This window comes from Ovis aries, chromosome 22, assembly GCF_016772045.2.
Source record: "Ovis aries strain OAR_USU_Benz2616 breed Rambouillet chromosome 22, ARS-UI_Ramb_v3.0, whole genome shotgun sequence".
NCBI classification, from domain to species: domain Eukaryota; kingdom Metazoa; phylum Chordata; class Mammalia; order Artiodactyla; family Bovidae; genus Ovis; species Ovis aries.
The window spans coordinates 32,767,968-32,788,971 of record NC_056075.1 but is presented as its reverse complement, the minus strand read 5'-3'; the positions used below and the strand labels follow the sequence as shown (position 1 = coordinate 32,788,971).

Sequence of the window (21,004 nt, the reverse complement as noted above, 5' to 3'; positions counted from 1 at the left end):
AGTAGCTCTAGACCAAAGAATGAAAAATGTCCAGTGAAGCCACTGAAAGCCTGCACCCTGATTCTTGCTTTGTGCTTTTCTGTCCAGACGCGTGCCCCACCTCCATATCCTGCAGCCTCCAACAAGCCAGTCAAAGCAGGACCTAGTCTGTGAAAATAAATTCAACCCCAAGATAGTCTGAAGTCCTTGAAGACCACTGTCTATAAAAGTTTATGTGTATGTGCATTTTTCTAGCGAGAAGGACCCTAGTTTTCATCTTATGTTCAAATGGGTATATGGGCATACACGGTGGTATGTGGAAAAATGCTCCCGATAAACTAACTTCTCAACACTTTTTTTCATTACCCAGCAACTCTAGTTAAAAATTTCAACATGCACCCACCTGTGATTCCCAGGGAAACACACACACCTGAGGGGTGTTTGTTTTCATGAAGCCTCCCCTGACCTGATGACTGGGCTGACCATTTCTAAGATGTTTCAAAGCACTGCTCTTCTGGGTTAAGAAAGAGACTAGATTCGTCGACCAAAGTCTTGGATAGCAACAGGAGGTTAACTTTCTTCACAAATTAAATAAAAATTAGTCCGTGAAAAGGATACAACTATTCTTCAGCAGTAGAAAGGGGTTCTTCACACTGGCATCTTAGAAGCTCAAAGATGGGTGAAGCATCGGACTTAGAAGGGAAGGATGGACAGACTGAGAGAGAAGGTTGGGTCTGGGAAGAGGAGAGGTGAACAGTGGCTGCTCTAAGTGTGTGGGAGGCAGGGAGCATCCAGGTGGAACCAGATGACCACAAGGTGCTGGAATAATGAGATATCCAGGAAGATGGAGTTGCCATTCCAACACAAATATAACCATCTGAAGAATGAATCTACCCCTAGTGCCTGGATTGTGGCCTTTACACGCATAGAAAGGCAGCAGGATTCTTTGTAGAAACAGCTGATTCCAGATTCAGGCCAGGAGCCTGGGGTACCTTATCCTGCCAGAAAATACTAGAGGAATTACATTCAAAGGTGACCGGAGGCATCTAGAAGGGGTTCCCACTGATGAAAGATGGGCTCTCGGAATATCAAAAAGAGTATGACTACAGTGGACTGATGCATATGAAACAGACAAAGCCTTAAGTGTTTAAATAGTATTCAACAACAAACCAACCTCAGCAATTCAATATTCTGAAAACTGATAAACCAATGGAAAGAGGCTATTATGCCTGCTTCTCTTGTATGAACTGTATTTCAGAGTGAGCCAATAGTTGATAATGGTAAGTTCTATTAATGTATAGAATAATAGCTAATAAGTGCAGAAAGAATGGCAGAATTGAGAATCTCCATTTGTAACCTTTAATGGATGTAGATAGCGATTATTAAGTAACTGTAACTGTTAACAGGTAGATAGACAACTTCATAATGGATGAATCAGGCTGGCCATATCTGAACTCACTATCAATCTTGACATCAATAAAAGTTGTTATGCCTCCTGATGTGATACAGTTGAACCTGAATTTCAAGTCTTCAGAGTTAACCACTAATTTACAGGAAGTACAAAGGAGAGAGGAACACATCAAACAGTACAATGAAGATGCAATAGGTCAAATATATAACGTGGACATTTTTACAGGACAATGGTCTGGTTTCTTCAACAAATAAATACTATAAAAACAGGAGCAATATCTGTAATAGATTGAAAGAGGTTTAAGGCTAGGTCGGTCAAACGCAACAGATGCTTCTTGTTTGGATCCTGATTTAAACTGCCCCATTATTTGTGCACGTTTGTAAAATAATTAGGGAAAACTTAAGCTGGCCAGGGCATACAATCATTAAAGTTGTCAGTTGTGATAAGGGTAGTTTTTGAAAAGTTGTTCTGTGTGTACTAGAGCTACATACTATTGATAAACTATGTATAGTTAAAATCAGATTATTTCGAATTTGCTTTAAAATACTCTGGGAAAACAAAAAGGGAAGAAAAAGGAAACAAGAATGGCTAAATGTTGGTAATTGTGAAAGATGGGTGTTGGGAGATGGGGGTCCACTACAGTATTTCTTGTTTTTTTCTGTATGTGTTAGATAAATTTCTGTGAGAAAAGTTTTTTTTTTTTTTTTTTTAAAGAGAGAGACTCTCCCAGAAAATAAAGCAAGTTATGACAGACAAGCTGATGAAAAACACAACCCTTATCTATCAAGTCTTTGAATTCATGCCCACCACACTTGCCCAAGCCCTAGGGCCTGAGGAGGCCAAGCACAGGTCACACAAGGGAGTTCAGTCTTCCTGGCCTCTGCAGAACTGGTAACTAGATGCCTGGGAACTCACGGGTGGCAGCAATTGTGCTGAGTCCACAATCCCTAGTTGGGGCAGTTGTCTGATTGGTGGGAGGGGATAGAGGCTTTCAGGATCTACTCTGGGAGAGGCAAGGAAGAGAACTCCAGCCATTGCCTAGCATCCTCTTTAACCTCATTCCCAGAGCAAATCCAAAATGAGTACCCACGGAACCATACCATCTGGGATTCTATAATGCACCACTGGCAACATGCCATGGCAAGCATCCCTCAGAACTGTGGATGACTGGCATATTTGAGGCCACACACATCTTTTCTCCAGCTCTCTGTCTATCCTCTTGTATGTTATTAATGCATTTAAAGAACTGTAATAAATTTGGATTTGGAGGGGGTTTAGTTAAAGGTAATAACACCATACTTGATACAAAAATGACCTATTGGGGCCTGTAATATCTCCATGCCAGCTTTTTTCAATTAAGTGACCACAACTAGCAAACAACTATTAACATGGGGACTTTGTGGGCTACAAAGATATGCAGTGTCTGCAATGGTGAGCCACAAAATGCTTATAGGAGAAAAGGGAGAAAAAAAAAAAACCCAGTTTCTCACATAAGTTCTCGAGACAAAGATGTTATTCAGCTGTACAATCCTTTGAGCTCCTCCTAGGAATATTCCACCAGTCTCCACAATTGCAGCTGGAGGCTGTCTCATGGAAACTGTGCTCGAGAACCTGTAATATCCCTGAAATGCCTACACTTGTCCTCAACCGAGAGAGTCAGGGACTCTTGCTACTGTACCCTCAATGACTAGAGCTGCCTCAGTTATTTCTTCAACTGAAAATTAAGCAGAAACTAGGCCTAATTGTGCACTTTAATTTTTCTCTGAGGCTGTCCCACACACCCTAATTGTATTTACTTTTTTGCACGATTAGCCACGGATGCTGGAGTTTGGAGCCGCTGCTCTATTGAATAGCAACCATGCTTTTTGGACCGTAGATCCCACGGTTCAGCAGGGTGGCGGTTGGAAACTGGAGATTACCCAGAGGATTCGGGAGGTCAGCCTGCCATACACAGTGCTTTGTGGCCTTCCCAGTTATCCAGCAGGGACCCAATATCACCCTTCAGCCCAGGCTCCTGGCTGGCAGAGCTCTGACCTATTCTTCATGCAGAATAAAGAGTTGGAGAGAGCTGTGGGAGGTTGCCTGGCTCAAGCTTCAGCTTCTTGCAAAAAACTTGACGCAAAACATTCCACTTCATTGGAAAGTTCTGAATCTGAGGGAGTACACTCTTGCTAGAGTAGCTGAAAAGAGTCTTTAGTTTTCAAGTAAGGTCAGTCCTGTTTGCAGCCTTGTACGGAACAGACTGTTTTCTCAATAGGAGCTGAGCTCCTATGCCAGGAGCATTACTGCTACAGCTACTACTAGTAACAGCAGCAAAACAACGATGACGACGATTGTAATGTCATAATATGTCAAACCTTTATTTTCTTTCAGGTCTTTATCTCAGTTTTTATCATATGAGCGGCACTGTAATCTCCATTTACAAATTAAGAAACTGAGGTACAGAGACATGAAAATAACCTGCCCAAAGTCACAGAACTAGTGAGTGGAAAGTCAGGCTTTCTGGCTCTAGAGCAGTGGTGTGAACTATTGTGAGATGCTGCCTCTAGCCACATTAGCCACGTTAGTTTTGACTAATTTAGCCATATTAGCTAAAACTTACAAGCTCTGGTTCTGAATGAATAATCTGAGTTCCAAAGAGTAGCCAAATGACAAAGTAAATGTCCAGAGTTTGCTGAGTTTATGCTTACATTGGAGTAGTTCATCTTAACCCTGGTTTCACAGAAGAATCATCTGGACAGCTGTTAAAAAACACTGACGCTGGGAACCCATCCTTAGAGATTTAGATTCATGTGGTCTGGGGTGGAGCCTGGTCACTGGTGTGTTTAAAAAACTCCCCAGGTGATTCTCATGTGCAACCAGGGCTAGGAATCCCTGGGTGAGACTGACAAATGCACTTCTGAACAGCTTTGCCAAAATAAAAAATGCAATTGACACTGCTGCACATTTTCTTCCTCTTTGATAGTCACAAAGGACAATATCATACTAAAGGCTCATATTTAAACTTCTTTGAATTTGGGACCTTTGTTGTGCAGAGTGTCTATAAACAGATGGGAAGTGCTGTTCTGTTTGGAAACTAGTAATTCAAGCTGATAAATTTGGTTACTCTCTGTTAAACAGAAAACTCTGTACAGACAGGAGTTTTTCAGTCAGTCTCTTTCTTCAGTAAGGATACAAAGGACTCCTTAAACCTGCTTATTCTCTTAAGTAACAACAAAGATCCACAATCTCATAGTTGGAAGGGACCGTGAGTGCCTCCTCATTTCTCTTGACAACAATACCACACACACACACACACACACACGCTGCAGAAATCCCTCTTAGAGCATCCTCCCAGATGGTCATCCAGCTCTAGCTTGAACAGTTCAATGACAAGAGACCTCACTCCTTCACAAGACAACACATTTCATTGTTGGGCAGATCAAGTCTTCTTTATATGGCCTCAAAATTGCCTCCCTATAACTTCTACTTGTTCAGAGCTCTGTTGTTGTCTGGAATAATGGCATAAAGTCTCCTCTTCTTTCAAATGAGTGTCCTTCAGCACATCATTAAGGCGCAGCATGGTACACTGGAGGGAACACAGGCCTACACAGGAGCCAAGAGACTTGCATCTGATATGTAGCTCTCACGGAGACATTATGACTACAGCAACTAATGCAAGTCCTTCAGGCCTTAGTGTCATCATAAATATGACAAATCCATAAAAACAAGGACAGTGAAAAACTTGACTGCATAGTTGTAAACATCAAATCAAAAGTGTAAGTCAAATGCTTTGTAATTGCTTTGTGTGTGTGTGCTCAGTTATGTCTGACTCTTTGCGACCCCATGGACTGTAGCCTGCCAGGTTTCTCTGTCCATGGGATTTCCCAGGCAAGAATGCTGGAGTGGGTTACCATTTCCTTCTTCAGGGGATCTTCCCAACCCAGAGACTGAACCTGTATCTCCTGCATTGGCAGGTGGATTCTTTACCACCTGGGAGTTCTTTGAAATTGAACTCTAGAAACATGTTATTATATTAGTAGCTCTTTTAATGTACTATATATAGTATATATACATAATATTTTTATATTCAAATAATTCTTCTGTGACCTGAAACTTAGATTTTATTTCCAAAGTTAGGTATATTAGTGCTGCTAAATAACTTCATCAATAACGGTAAATTATGCTCCATGATGCCACCTATCGGTTACTTGTGTCAGTGATTCAAAATTACTTGTGTCAGCAAAAGGCTTGCCATATGGCATGGGTAACAATGTGCCAATGCTGTCTTTTTGTGAAGACTGGAGGAAACGAAACTATGAACTTGGAATCAGAAGGTCTGGGTTACAGTTTGCCACTTACTATGTAGGCACCATTCAACAAGTTAGCTAACCTGTTCCCTTACACACAATGGGACAGAAAAATAATATCAATCTTACATATGCTACTATGAGGTTAAAATAAAATAGTATGTGTTAAGTACCCAACAATAAATACTGTGGATTCTAATTGCAGAGCACTTCATCATTATTTTTTATTACTGATCACTGAGAACCCATTTGAAAAATGCATTATTTTCTCTGCATTAAGTAGAGACATTCAGTTCTCTGGATTCCACCTGAGTAGAGCTCTAAGTCTATCATTAATTCTGTATAACCCACATATTTCATTTTTTAGGCTCTCAGTTACCTAACTTGTGAAATGAGTTAATTGGACAAACAGATCTTTAAGCTATTTTCTAGGTATAACTCTGGGACCATGAAGATCTGACATATTGCTAATTAAATTGAAAACAGTTTCAGAAGTAAACTGATTCCTGAAAGCAGTTCAATTCTTGTATAATCCAAAGATACTACAAGTGTAAAAACAATGTCTTCAATTTTAAATCTGTTTTGAAAATTACTCGCTTTAGAAAGATCTATTTGTTTCCAACTTATTTCTGCTAGCCACATTTCTAAGGTGAGGTAACAGAATTTTAAAATACTCAATTGAAACAGGTATTTCTCCAAAGAAGAAATACAAATGGCCAATAAACACATTTAAAAAAATGCTCAACATCTTAGCCACACTGGGAAATGCAAATCAAAACCACAAAGAGACAGTATCTCACATCCACTGGGATAATTATAATAAAAAAGACAGACAATAACAAGTGTTGGCGAGGATGTGAAGAAATTGGAACCCTGATACATTGCTGGTGGAAATACAAAACAGTCGTTACTTTAGAAAACAGTTTGGCACTTTTTCAAAAGTTAAACATAGAGTTACCATATGACCCAGCAGTTCTACTCCTAAGTATGCAGCCAGCAGAAATGAAAACATATGTCCAAACAAAAACTTGATGTGATTGTTTACAGCAGTGTTAGTTATAATAGCCAAAAGTAGAAACAATCTAAAAGTTCACCAATTAATAAATGGATAAATAAAGTCTGTAACATCCATACAGGAGAATATTAGTAGGCAACAGAAAGATACGAAGGACTAATACAGGCTACAACAGATGAAACTTGAAAACCTTATGCTAAGTGAAAGAAGCCAGGAACAAAAGATCACATGTTACATGATTTCATTTATATGAAATGTCCAGAATAGGCAAATTCATAGAGACAGAAAGTTGATTAGTGGTTGTGAGGGGCTAGTGGGAATTGGGGAGTGACTGCTAATGGGTACCAGATTTCGTTTTAGGGTGATGAAAATGTTCTAAAATTGACTGCAGTGATGGCTGCACAACTCGGTGAATATACTAAAAACCATTCAATCGTACACTTTAAATGGGAATCGCACACTGCAAATGTGAACTGTAGACTATGTAAACTGTATCTTAAGGCTGTTAAAAACTCAGTAGAAGCCCATGATCTTAAAATTATAAGGATCAAAGATCAATTCAATTTAAATTAAAGTGCAAAGAACACATGTGTTTGTATAATAGTATTCCACGTGGATAATTGCTTTATATGTTCAACTGCTTTAAGCCCATTTTTGCATTTGGATCATTTTGCAAGGCAGAGCTGAAATTTAAGGAAGTAAATTGAATAAACAAGGCTATAGCAGCACACAAAATGTATTTCTTTTATTTTATGCTACTCAGGATTGACTCAGCGGTGTAAAATGCCATTTAAAAAAAGAATGATGCAATCTGAATGAGAAAATGTATTTCATCGTGGAAGATAAAAGTCTTCCCTTCTCTACAGTGAATACAGGTAATTTCAGAAGAAGCAGCTCCTAATTATTCACTGTTGAAACACTAAAAAAAGGTTCATATTGAAAACAGTGACCTCCAGTTTGCTCTGTGAATGAAGGCAGACACAAATTCTCATTTCCCTAGAATCCTGGTTGATAACTGAGTTGGGAAAGCTTGCATTTCTTCATTACAGTGCAGTGACTGTTCATTTAAATAACAATAACCTGCATAAAAGTCACAAAAGCATTATCTAGCAATTCCACTGTGTTGAAATGCATTATTAGTACTAACAATGCCAAACAGAGTAAATAAATGACTGTCTTCTTATTTTTAGCATTATTCCTGATTACTTAGCTTTATGAAAGGCTAGTATGATTATTACTGGTGTATTCAACACCTTGGTCAACACTATTTACTTGGATAACTCTTGAACTAGAAGGGATTTTAAAACAGAGCTATATTCTTTTCTAGGTTATCCAAGGGCGAAAAATCCCTTCTAACCCAGTGTTCATATATCACATATTTTTAACAGAAAACATTTGAAGAACTCAACTTCTGTTCACTATGTATGTGTAAAAACTAAAAGTCCTCATTAAAATAGCATACTTGCAATAGTACTTATTTAAAAATGTAAAATTTACATCAATAGTTTAACTTTACATCAGAAGATTTCCTACCAAGAACAGGCTAATGTTACTTCACAAAATGCTACTGACCCACCCTGTCATGAGCACCATCAGTCCACCCAGTGAATGGCAAATAAGGAGAGATTGGTAATCATTCACTCCTGAGGCTATAGTTTGCTGTAGTAACATAAAAAGGAGCCTCTCAGAGAACGATACGAACAATATTTGGATTTAACTGTCCCTGATTAGAAAGAATGACATGATGCCATTTGCAGCAACATGGATAGTCCTGGAGATTATCATACTAAGTGAAGTCAGAAACAGAAAGACAAATGCCATTTGCTATCACTTATATGTGGAATCTAGACCACGACACAAATGAACTGTTTATGAAACAGACACGCAGACACAGAGAGCAAACTTGTGGGTGCAGAGGTTGGGGGGGAGGTGGGGAGGGATGGATTGGGAGCTTGGGATTAGCAGATGCAAACTATTCTATATACAGTGGATAAACAACAAGGTCCTACTATATACCACAAGGAACTATGTTCAATATGATATAATAAACCATAATGGAAAAGAATATAAAAATATATAAGTATAACTGAATTGCTTCACTGTACCCAAGAAACCAACACAACATTGTACATAAACTATACTTCAATTAAAAAAAAAAACAGTGCCCAACTGAAGTATAGCATCTTTGAAGATGGGGCAACAGGACATATGCTTATAAAGTGTTATCATTTTGAGAGGAATGCCATACACTACAGTGACCGACTCTCACGTAGACAATGGAAGTATTTTGGTTCGTGTGCGTGCATTGAAGCCTTCGATCTTGGTGTGGTAAGGGAACAAGAAAGCTTTGGGGCAACAGCATGACAAGCAAATTATTGATAATATTTAAGTAATTTAAAGGATTGCATGAGCAGAAGGAAATGTTTTGAAGGGTGTGTGGCACATTATATTTTCTAACATTGGCTACAAAATATCTCCATCTCACTGATTTTCCCCAACCACGCCACTGCTGCACCAAGAGGTGGGGGTCTACGTCCCTTCCCATGGAAACGTGGTGGGCCCTTGTGACTGTCTTGAGAAATAAAGCGCAGCAGGGGTGACACTGTGTGACTTCCTGAGTGAGCAAGCACTCAATCACTCAATTGTGTCCAACTCTTTGAGACCCCCTGGACTATAGCCCGCCAGGCTCCTCTGTCCATGGAATTTTCCAGGCAAAGATACTGGAGTGGGTTGTCATATCTTCCTCCAGGGGATTTCCCAAACCAGGGATCAAATCCATGTCTCTTGTGTCTCCTGAACTGGCAGGGAGATTCCTTACCACCGAGCCACCTTCCTAGACCAGGGCAATAAAGGTCATGCAGCCTTGCTCTTAAACTCATCTTTGGGGGTCTGAGGTGGCAAGCCTGAGGCTGCCAAGCAGTAAAGAAGCCCAGACTAGCTCATGAAGACAGTCTACGTGGAGAAACCTCCAGATTGAAAGAGAGATAACAGGAGAAAGTCCTAGCCGGTCTCTAGCTACTCCTCCATCCTCTCTTTCCAACTACTTCAGCTACGGGCTCCATCTGAAGACCACCTCATAGGAGATGCTGAGCCAGAACAGCCAGCCAGGCTGCTCCTCAAATCCTGACCCACAGAAATCTTGAGAGATGATGACTGTTATTCTAAGGCGTTCCATTTTGGTTCATTACACAGCAATACAACCAGAAGAGGAGGGCAAGAGATCTGAAGGGAGACTCGTATCACAAATAATACTGAGGGCATCGGGCATTTGGAGCCAAGGATTTCAAATCATTACCTCTTGACAATGCAGATAAAAGTAATGGAGAAAGATTCCTTCTCACTCTAAATCAAGTAAATTAGCCCAACTCACTCATGATTCACAGCTTAAGCTTCTCAGAAGTAGGGCCATGACCCCCTTTCATGGAATCTCTGGATTTTCCATACAGAGGCGCTTAGGGCAGCAAGGGACAAGAGGGAACTCGCTCTGAAGCTGCATTTGTGTGGCAAGGGCTGTCTACTTACTCAGGCAGTGGTGGCAAGGCGCTGGTGAGATGGTAAGGAAGTTCTAGGCCCTCCAAGGTACCCATTGATCCTGCTGTGCCTTTTTCACTATTCAGTAAAACGAGAAAGCTTGTTGTTTCTGAGCACAACGTATCGTTTTAATTCCTCCAAATCTCTGTTTTCTCTTCTTTGGTTAACTCGCTCTCACTCTGCAGAATTCAGGCTGGGCATTGCCAACTCCAGGAAGCCCGACAGAGCAAAGAACTCCTTGTGTACCTCTAATGTCCTATTTAAATTTACAATTATACTCCTGTGTAGGTATGTTTTCTCACCACGCTAAGAGATAGATATTAACAACTTAGATTTGTATCTTGTACTGCCTAAGGCCTGCCTCGTCACAGTAGCTGGTGCTCAATTAATGTTTGCAGAGATGAATGTGTAAAGACAAGGTGGCTTCAAAGAATGCATTTGGTGACAATGTCACCATGGTTTTGAAACATCCCATAAACTCTTCCCTAATCTCAACCAGAAATCTCTCTCTGTGCTGTGAACTCCCAGGGAAACACTTCATCCGAATTTCTCTCACGGTCCTTTCCCTCACCTTGGACCCTCATTCTCCCTCCTTCTCCCATCTCTGTACCTTGGACCACACTTACATGGATTCATCTAAGATCCCCCCTTCCGGATGGTCCACTCCATGGAGCCAGGTGCCTGGGCCAATTTCCATCCTGACTGCCGAGAGCGGCACTTCACATGCCAGAGGTGGGTTGGGTCAAACAGTGTGTCTTTCCTGTATCAGGACACTCACAAAGCCATTATTGACTCTGAAATCTCTTCCCTGGGGTTAGTGACTCTGCCTCCAACAAGCCTGCAAAAGCACTCGTCTTAGATAGGTTCAACAGGTGATATCAAGATGCGCTCAAATGATTTAAGGACAACCTGCCAAAGTTCTCAGAAGCTTACTGTGCCCTTGAAGTAGGTCATCCTCAGGAGCAGGAGCGTTTCATCTACCCAGCAGGTGTGTGTCATCAAACAAATATCACAAAATGTCTTCCAGCCAGGAACAAGTATCTGGCAGGGAAACAGAAGTTCATAGACTCACTGACTACAGGTCTAGGGGTCTAGACGGAGAGCATGAGATTTTTTTTTCTTAAAATATGGAAACCAATATTTTTTTTATTAACAAGAGGGTTTCAGCCCCACTATTTATGTCCCCCTGCCCAATCATCTATCCCATCATTAGTTCTAATTTTATAATTTCATTTGCAAAGATTTTTACACAGAAGCTCCCTGAAACCTGGCACCACGAAAACATATGGAAAACATTTTCCACAAAACGCTGTGTTTTAAAAAAGAATCATAATGATAGGTAGGCTAATTTGGTTTACTTGGGAAGTATCTGCCAAGCCCTTCCTGCCCTTTTAGCATTTAAATTAGCCATTAGTATATATCTTCCTTCTTTTTGTTGGGAGATTCAAGAGATATTGTGGCTCAGCTGGTAAAGAATCCACCTGCAATGTAGGAGACCTGGGTTTGATCCCTGGGTTTGAAAGATCCCCTGGAGAAGGGAAAGACTACCCACTCTAGTATTCTGGTGCCTGGAGAATTCCATGAACTGTATAGTCCATGGGGTTGCAAAGAGTCGGACAGGACTGGGCGACTTTCACTTTACACTTTCAAGGGAAATTAAAAATTTAATACTTTGCAGTTGTTCATTTTTGTAAGATTAGGGAGAACTAATAATATGGTTGGAGAAGGCAATGGCACCCCACTCCAGTACTCTTGCCTGGAAAATCCCATGGATGGAGGAGTCTGGTAGGCTGCAGTCCATGGGGTTGCTAAGAGTCGGACACGACTGAGCGACTTCCCTTTCACTTTTTACTTTCATGCATTGGAGAAGGAAATGGCAACCCACTCCAGTGTTCTTGCCTGGAGAATCCCAGGGACGGGGGAGCCTGGTGGGCTTCCATCTATGGGGTCACACAGAGTTGGACATGACTGAAGCAACTTAGCAGCTGCAGCAGCAACAATATGGTACAATTTATTCTTGAATATTCTGGGTCCTACCCCATCATTACATGCTAAATTACCAGGCATCATGGAACCCAAAAGGTTAAAAAAAATTACAAAACAAATACATGCCTGGGGTTTAATCCTTTAAAATCACAGGTAAATCTTTAAAACTTTAAAGTCATGGGCACGTTTTAAAAGAGTAAACATTTAGACTCAAATGGGGATGTGTTTTGGATTTAATTTTATGCACATTACTTAGAATTCCCAACATCAAAGATAATCCTAAGAGAACCGTGTACACAGTGCACAGGACGTGAGGCTGAAGAAACTGGCTCAAATGAATGGTGTGGATCAATACAATTTTTTACTCACGTGAAGGATATCCACTAATATAATGGTGAATTTTGTTAGATCAGTGTTTTCTGATCTTACAGTGTTTGCCCGACACTCAGATAACCATTTTCCTGACTTTACTGCACCTGAGCACCACCTAAGCTAGTATTTTACTTAACTGTTATCTGTATGTCAAGTTGAAATTGGCCTTTTAAAGAAAAAAAAAAATCACCTCCTCTCAAGCAATAATTACAGTAAAATCACAAGTTTCATGGCTACTTCAATTTGTTCTTTTGGACAAAAACTGGGCTAAAAGGTAAAAGCTGCCCTGCTCAGAAGACGCATGAAAAGTGGCTGATCCTTTCCTTTGATAAATATTTATTCAGCAGCTACTACGTGCCAAACCTTCTTGCAGATGCTAGGGTTACAGCAGCAAGCAAAGCAGAATTCCTGCTCTCATGGAGCTTACTTTCTATAGATACTGTAAAGAGATGTTAATAAACCAAGAAGTATATAATGCAATTCCAGGGAGTGATATGTACTATGAAGACAAGTGAAGCAGGGGAAAGACACAGAATGATGAGGAATTTGGTCAGAGATCCAACACAGCATGAAAAACAGTGGGCTGTCCAAAGCAGAGGTAAAAGTCCAGAGTAATAACAATAACTATTATTATTAATAGTAGTAATATTAACTGTTACTAGTGGTCTAGTGGTTAAAACTTCATGATCTCAATGCAGGGGGTATAGGTTTGATCCCTGGTCAGGGATCTGGGAGTCCACATGCCACCCGGTGTGACCAAAAAAAAAAAAAAAAATCAAATCACAGTATTAACAGTTTCCATTTCTACTCCTATAAAACTTGGTAATGTCCCAAGATGAAGTCTTGTGTGATTTCCCTTGCTCAGAGTGCTCTTCCAGGAGACTGTCTCTCATGGGCCGTTTTCACTGGGGATTACATTTATGGGACAGATTGAACCAGATGGGCTCACAATGAGGAGAATCAGACCATCAGAAGTGACCAAAAGTGCTGGGGTGGGAGGAATGGAGGGAAAGAGTTGGGCACCAAGGGACATGGAGAGTGCCAAAGACTTTTTCTGCCATTTTTGCCTCTGGTCTTATGGTAGCAACCTCTTGGGAAATCACTTCATATGCCAACTTTGGCATATGAACATGAGTTGTTCAGGGCTACTGTAGCATTTCCCCCCCCCCCCCCCCCCCACCCACCCATTTAAGGTGAAAGAAGCTGGTAAATAGGTTTAGATATTTTCTTAAAACTCTTAGCTTATCACTGAAAACATCACTGATACTGTAAATGAAACATACTAACAGAAGCATAGTCTGATCTGAAAACAGATGTTTCACTTTGACCACATGTAGTTACTTAGGTTCCTTGGAGGCTGACTGCAGGATGAGAACCCAGCTGGTATCAGGTTTCGGACAAGGAGAGCTGAGCTCTTAAGGCTGATGGTCGTGACTGGCTGCAATCCTGGCTGAGACTTGATAGTTGTATGACTTTGAGCAAGTGACTGAACTTTGCTAAGCCTCAGTTTCCTCATCTGTAAAAGAAAATAATAATGCCTCCCTTACAGGTTTGCTCTGAGGGTGAAATGAAATGAGATGATGATTATACAGCACTTAGCATTTCGGTGCTCTTCAAAAAAATGGCAATTAAGATGACAACAGCAATCATGACAATAATGATGAAGAAATCATACGCAAGGTTCGCCAGCTCTGAGGCTGAGGAGTAAAGTCCTGGTTTCTGGATTCCTAAGAGGCTTAAGTAGTGAGTGAGTACTAATGCTGTACTGGGCTGGCCAGTGCCGCACAGCGGTCAGAGAGAGAAAGGGGCCTGAGAGGAAGGGGTCATCCATGTGGACCAGGGGCCCAGCCTCCGAACCCAGAGGTTCAGAATGGGATGGGCAGTGGGGGCCATTCCAGGTGAAGTCAGGTAGACAGGGAAACATGGAAAGAGGCTCCTGGAGGCAGGACATGGGTCCTGTATCAGGAACAGGAGATAGGTGTTCACTGGAACTCCTGAGTCGACTAGAAGGTGAACCTCGCAATCTGGGCCTGGTTGTAGAGGCCTCTTCATCTTAGATGCACCTTTTGCTCCACTGAAGTTTACAGGTGCTCAATGTCTGTCACTCCAAATTTAAAAACCACCACAGGAGAGCACATCCTGATGGTCTGAATCAGTTACATCTGCATGCAGCACAATGAGATGCTGTGCGGTCACAACGCCCTGACCCGACACTAGCCTCCATTAGCAGCAGAAGCAAACTGGTTCATGTTTGGGGCGGTAGAGGGGTGGAAGTGAAATGAGTGGAAAATTGGGGTGGGGCACGTCTGTCCTGATGCCAGGTTTTGTTTACCAGCCAAGTGCTGCATGAAGCACAGCATCTTTAGGAGGGGAAGTGCCTCTCTACTCAGTTTCTCCTATCCCCCCATTTATTCGTTTTCCTTTCTTCCCCGTTGGATTATACCTTTGGTTGGATTTATAGAACTTAGTCCACAGATATCGAGTCCTGTTGTGGGTCTAGCAGATGAATTATTAAGAAGATGAACATTTCCAGGAAGACTTTGACTTTTGTAACTCCACAGTCTGTGAGCTTTTACCAAAGATACATGTTGCTTCTGTATTGGTCCCATCAAAGGAAATATGCAAGAATACATTTAAGTTACTGACTGGCCAGCTGAATATAACATAATACCCACCACTTTCTGGCTGGTGGTAGGTCAAGAACAGAGAAGCAGCCTGAGAACCAGGAGATTTAGGTTTGGTTACTAATTCGGTGACTCATTAAAATGTTGAAGGAGTAGTGAGGGGCTTGTGTTACCTACTCTAGACTTATCTTACTGGGCAGCTGGGAGGATTGATCAACCGAGGCTTATGAGTGATTTCTACTTCCATGAGAGTAAACATCAGAAATATCTTCAGCTGGAGAATGGACCCAGAATTGATGAGGATAAAGAGGGACAAGGATTAAAACAGAGAACCACATAGGCGTCTGGATAGTAAGGACTGAGATGACGCCTACTGTGGGGGTTTCTGACGAACTGGAGGCGCGATCTCTACAGAGAATGCATTTTCTGTTGCTGTCCCAGAGGACAGCCGATGAGCCGCGAACAACATGGCAGAGAATAACTGACTTAGATGGTCATCACTTTGCTGGCTTATTCCCCACAGGATATAAGGTGGTTTACACAAACCACACCAGTTGCGTGTGGAAGGTCACTGGTCTTGGACTTGGCTTGGCCGTTTACTCACTGCAGGGCCCGGGAGTAACCTTGAAGCTCACCAAACTGGTGGACAGTGCATGTGGGAGTGATTTACCAAGAATTTGCTCTAGAAATCAGGGGTGATTATTATTTATAGCAGGAAAGCTTTTCATTTAATAGGTTAAATAAAACATGGTAAACAAACATAACTATGAGATTTAAAAAAGCACTAAGTTTGACCTATACTGACATGGACCTCAAACCTTAATAGTAGGAAGTTTTTCTCACAGTAAGCAAAGCCATGATCTGGTCCTAAAAACCAGTACATTTGTTAAACTGAAAATGTTCTAAATTACTCCTTGGTAAGGGCTATTCTGCACAATCTGATGATTTGGGATTTCATCAAATTAATGTCACTAGATATGCCTTCTAATTAGGATAAAATATTTGAAAAGTTTTAAAAATGAGGTTATTCATTAACTCATTGATTTTTCCTACAGATTGGGAGCCTGAATTTAAATGAAACCCAAAAATATAACAAGGTACACTCAAAGAGAGAAGAACTCGTTGTGAGTCTTTAAATGGAATGCAGTAGTTTAAAATGCTATTACTATTCAGATTCTCTGAGAACATAAAAACTGCCCATTAAATGAAAATCTAATAATTGGCCTTACTGAATTGTGACATTTGGTAACCTGTTCAAGAATGCAGAAAATTGTGGAAGAGTTCTGTTGAGGCAGAATTTGATTTACAGTATATTATTCCCAAACCAAGGTCCCCGTTTTCATACACACAGAAGAACAACAACGAGGACAGAGTAACAAAGCTGAGGAAAGTCCTGGAAACAGAGCTCAGGTGCAGTGCTCAAGACTCTTCAAGGTAAGTTACATTGCTGCTAAGTCGCTTTAGTCATGGCCGACTCTGTGCGACCCTATAGATGGCAGCCCACCAGGCTCCCCTGTCCCTGGGATTCTCCAGGCAAGAACACTGGAGTGGGTTGCCATTTCCTTCTCCAATGCAGGAAAGTGAAAAGTGAAAGTGAAGTTGCTCAGTTGTGTCTGACTCTTCGCGACTCTATGGACTGCAGCCTACCAGACTCCTCCATCCATGGGATTTTCCAGGCAAGAGTACTGGAGTGGGGTGCCATCGCCTTCTCCAAAGTTACATAGAAAGTGAAAGTGAAGTCGCTCAGTCGTGTCTGACTCTCTGTGACCCCATGGACTATAACCTATCAGGCTCCTCCGTCCATGGGATTTTCCAGGCAAGAGTGCTGGAGTGGATTGCCATTTCCTTCTCCAGGGGATCTCCCTGACCCAGGAATCAAACCTGGGTCTCTCGCATTGCAGGCAGACGCTTTACCATCTGAGCCACCAGGGAAGCAATGATCTGGAAAAAATAACCAACAGGCAATGGCATGAGGTGAGAGTGAACCTCAACTTGGAACTGACCTTTCTCTTCACGTTTTGCTTAACGACCTAACTAAGATAGGTCATTCCATGCTTTTATATAAGCCACCAGCGATTTCTAAACTTACTTCACAATACAAAATAAATAAAACTTAAGGAGGTTAACTGTGGGAGAATTGGTAGCTTGAAGTCAGGGGTTGAACATTCTCATGGGCCTGTAGTTACCGAGCACTTTCTACGTGTTGGTATCTGTGTCCAGTGTTTCCAACAGTCATATATGAGATGTATATGGTCTGATCAGGAATGATGGGGGATCCTCTCATCTACCTGCCTGTTCCCCTCCTCCAAGGTTAATTTCAAATAAAACTTACTAGAGAAATTTGAGGGCCAACAAGCCCATAGTTTAGAAACCATGAAAGTGAAAGCTGTTATCGTTCAGTCGTGTCCAACTTTTTGTGACCCCATGGACTATAGCCTGCCAGGTTCCTCTGTCCATGGGATTCTCCAGGCAAGAATACTGGAGTGGGTATTCATTCCTTCCTCCGGGGGATCTTCCTGACCAGGGATTGAACTCAGGTCTCCTGGATTGCCAGCAGATTTTTTTTTTTACCATCTGAGCCACCAGGGGCACCCGTGGGGACAGCACAAACTTGCTAGCTCTGGATTTCTACCCACAAACTCAGAATTGCTCTTTGCATTTCCATGAGAGAAACTGTGTAAGAAACATTAAACTGCTAAGTGGGAAAGGCTACAAAATGTATATGTATATATACACACACAACATAATTTTTGTATAAATATGATGAACAGCACTTATTGGTGCATTCGACCATCAAAAACTAGGCCACTGAATAGTGGAAATATTTTAAATACGGTATGTCATGCAAAATTTTCTTTAATTCTTACTTGGAATATTCAGGGACTTTTTTGGCAAAAGTACTGTGGAATGCTTCGATCAGTATGCAGAATATATCCTTTAGATCTTATCTTATCACCGGTAAGGAAAATACCCAAAACAAAGAATCCTATCAAAGAGGCAGTTGACATGACATAAAACATTAGAGATGAGTGTTTGCATTTTTATCACTTTCAGGAAAATAGTCCTCTCTGTAAGGAATGCACAGGGTCTTACTTGAAAAAAATGAGGCATTAACACAAATATTCTCAAGCTCACATTCACTCTCGTAATCAATGTAACTTGATTACCTAGACCTGTTACTCAACTTATTTAAATAGATCCAAGCATAAACTATGGATTTTGCATATCAGAGTAGGGCAGAGGCCCAGTCTTTCAAAAAATACAAATGTTTCTAGATTCTTTTGTATGTCGGCAAACCCAAAGTAAGACACATACCCTACACATACACTACAGAACTATTTTAATTTGTATGTGAGATTACATATTTTATAAACCCAGCTTAACACAGTGGAAGGATAGATCTGTTTATATGAGAAAGAATGGCTCTTCATGTTTAACCTCTTGAAGAAAGAATTGTCTTCATGGGCAAGAAAGAAAAAAAAAAAACTTTCTTTTGGGCAAAGAATTTTATCAACCTTTTACCTAAATAAACTTCGCTGGGAACAGAGTAGAAAAATTCCATCATACACTTAATAAAGTGCAGCCAGTACTACAGCAGCTAATTCTAATCTGATGTTAATTTACAGCTGACAGTAGAAAAAATGAAAAGGCAGAAATGTGAACCAAACACACTTTTATAAGCTAAATCTGAGACAAATAATTGTGGCAGATTTTATATTCTTTATGTTAAAATACATCTTCCAAATGAGGATGACAACTTAACATTTTTTTATTTGGAGTAACAGTAAACCACAGATGGGTTTCAAAAACTTAAAATGCCAATAATATATTCAATTGTTTGTAGGTAAAATATGTATGGGCTTCCCAGGTGGCTCAGTGTAAAGAACCTGTCTGCTAATGTAAGATACCCGGGTTCAATCCCTGGGTTGGGAAGATCTTTTATCACTTTCAGGAAAATAGTCCTCAGGATCTTCCCCTGGAGAAGGAAATGGCAACCCACTCCAGTATTCCTGCCTGGGAAAATCCCATGGACAGAGGAGCATGGTGGGCTATTGTCCACTGGGTTGTAAAGAGTTGGACACAATTGAGTGACTAAACAATACCACCAAAAATATCCACAAAAAAGGCAGGGAGAATCCATTCTCAAATGTTAGCAATGGTACAGCAGACAATGAGTTTTATTTTATATGTCCTTTATACCTTTTGGAATCGTCAGGATATGCAACAATAAATATGAAATTAACATTTTAAAATTAATATTTTAAAAATATGTAGGTTCTTCTCTGCTTTTTGTATTACAAATACTTCAATAAACTGACCATTTTTAAAATATAAGAAAATATAGGAAAGATAGCAAAACAAAAATCTTTTGAAGTCTATTTTAAGCAAGTGGGAACAACAGAGCAAACAGTGCCTTGTGTACAGGATAAAAATTTCTGACGCTTTAAAGAAATGCTAGGCGGCTGGTCTATTGGAGAAGGAAATGGCAACCCACTCCAGTGTTCTTGCCTGGAGAATCCCAGGGACGGGGGAGCCTGGTGGGCTGCCGTCTATGGGGTCGCACAGAGTTGGCCATGACTGAGGTGACTTAGCAGCAGCAGCAGCAGGCAGCTTATGCTTCTGGGGCAGCAGAGAGGGTTTGGGTATTGATGCTGCATGAAAGCAGAGGTGAAGTGAGGCTATTCTGAAAACCCATGAGAGGTGGAGAAGCAGTGGCTTGGTATCAAAAGTCCAGGTTTCTTTAGGGTTTATCAGTTGTAAAGCAAACAATTATAGTTTAGAGTGAAAAAAGCAAAATGTATCAGTAGTATGGGGTGGTGGGGGGTGAGGGAGGATATCCTGGAGGGAAAGAGGAGAGAGAAACACTTCCAAGTTTGGGTCTGACATGCACATACTGCTATATTTAAAAGAGATAACCAACAAGAATGTACTGTTAAGAAAAAGATGATTTAAAAAATCCGTTCATGAAGGCCAATCTATGCAAACAGCTCTGTCTCTCTTCATGAAGGCCAATATATGCGAATAGCTCTGTCTTTCTTCCATTTAAGCCAGAGATTGTCGCCCTTCAATTTGAATGACAAAATATTGAAAGTACAGAGACCAAAGTCGGTAAGACTGACTAAGAGCTCTCTACCAACTAAAACAGGCAGGAATGGCAGAGGCTCCACGGTTCTTTAATTAGCACACATTGATTAATTTAACCCATGGAACCACGGTCTCCTGTTACTGCTAATTTTGTTTTTGAAGTCAATGAGACAAAGTAGCCGAGGAGTAATTAAAAGTGTCCAGTCTCTTCATCCCTACGGCTAGGCGGACTGAATAGCCCTCCACTGCTGAGATGTTCTGAGATGTTCTCAGGCGGTGGTGAATTTACATTAAAAACCCTAATATGAATGGGCCTGTGAGCAGCCCTTCTAATGAGACACGGGAGAAAAGAGTATAATTTGTAATTATTTTCAAATATTGTCTAAGAAGGGCTTCCCCGGTGGCTCAGCTGGTAAAGAATCTGCCTGCAATGTGGGAGACCTGGGTTTGATCCCTGGGTTGGGAAGATCGCTGGAGAAGGAAAAGGCTACCCACTCCAGTATTCTGGCCTGGAGAATTCCATGGACTGTCTAGACCATGGGGGTCACAAAGAGTCGGACACAACTGAGCGGCTTTCAATTTCACTTTCACTGTTTAAGAAAGTGCGGATGGTCTGTTAAATAGAACTGTGATGGAAAGAAATGCTAGACTATATTTGTGATGCCCTGCCTAACAAGAAAAGCAGCAGACAGAAGGCCGAGGCATACAGGTA

The 21,004-nt window shown here is 41.0% G+C and overlaps 1 protein-coding gene across 11 annotated transcripts in view; it reads right to left on the bottom strand.

Moving 5' to 3' along the window:
- Window positions 1-21,004, bottom strand: part of VTI1A (vesicle transport through interaction with t-SNAREs 1A) — a 385,337-nt gene that overhangs the window by 103,999 nt on the left and 260,334 nt on the right. For 2 of the 11 annotated variants that reach the window (XM_012102943.5, XM_042238559.2), the window contains one exon: window positions 2,035-14,099. The exons of 7 other annotated variants lie outside the window; for them this stretch is intronic. In XM_012102943.5, the coding sequence (XP_011958333.1) occupies window positions 14,096-14,099 (4 nt within the window). In that variant the 3' untranslated portion in view covers window positions 2,035-14,095. Of the gene's footprint in view, window positions 1-2,034; window positions 14,100-21,004 lie in introns of those variants that run through there. 2 more of the 11 variants (XM_060404481.1, XM_060404480.1) reach the window with 2 other exon arrangements.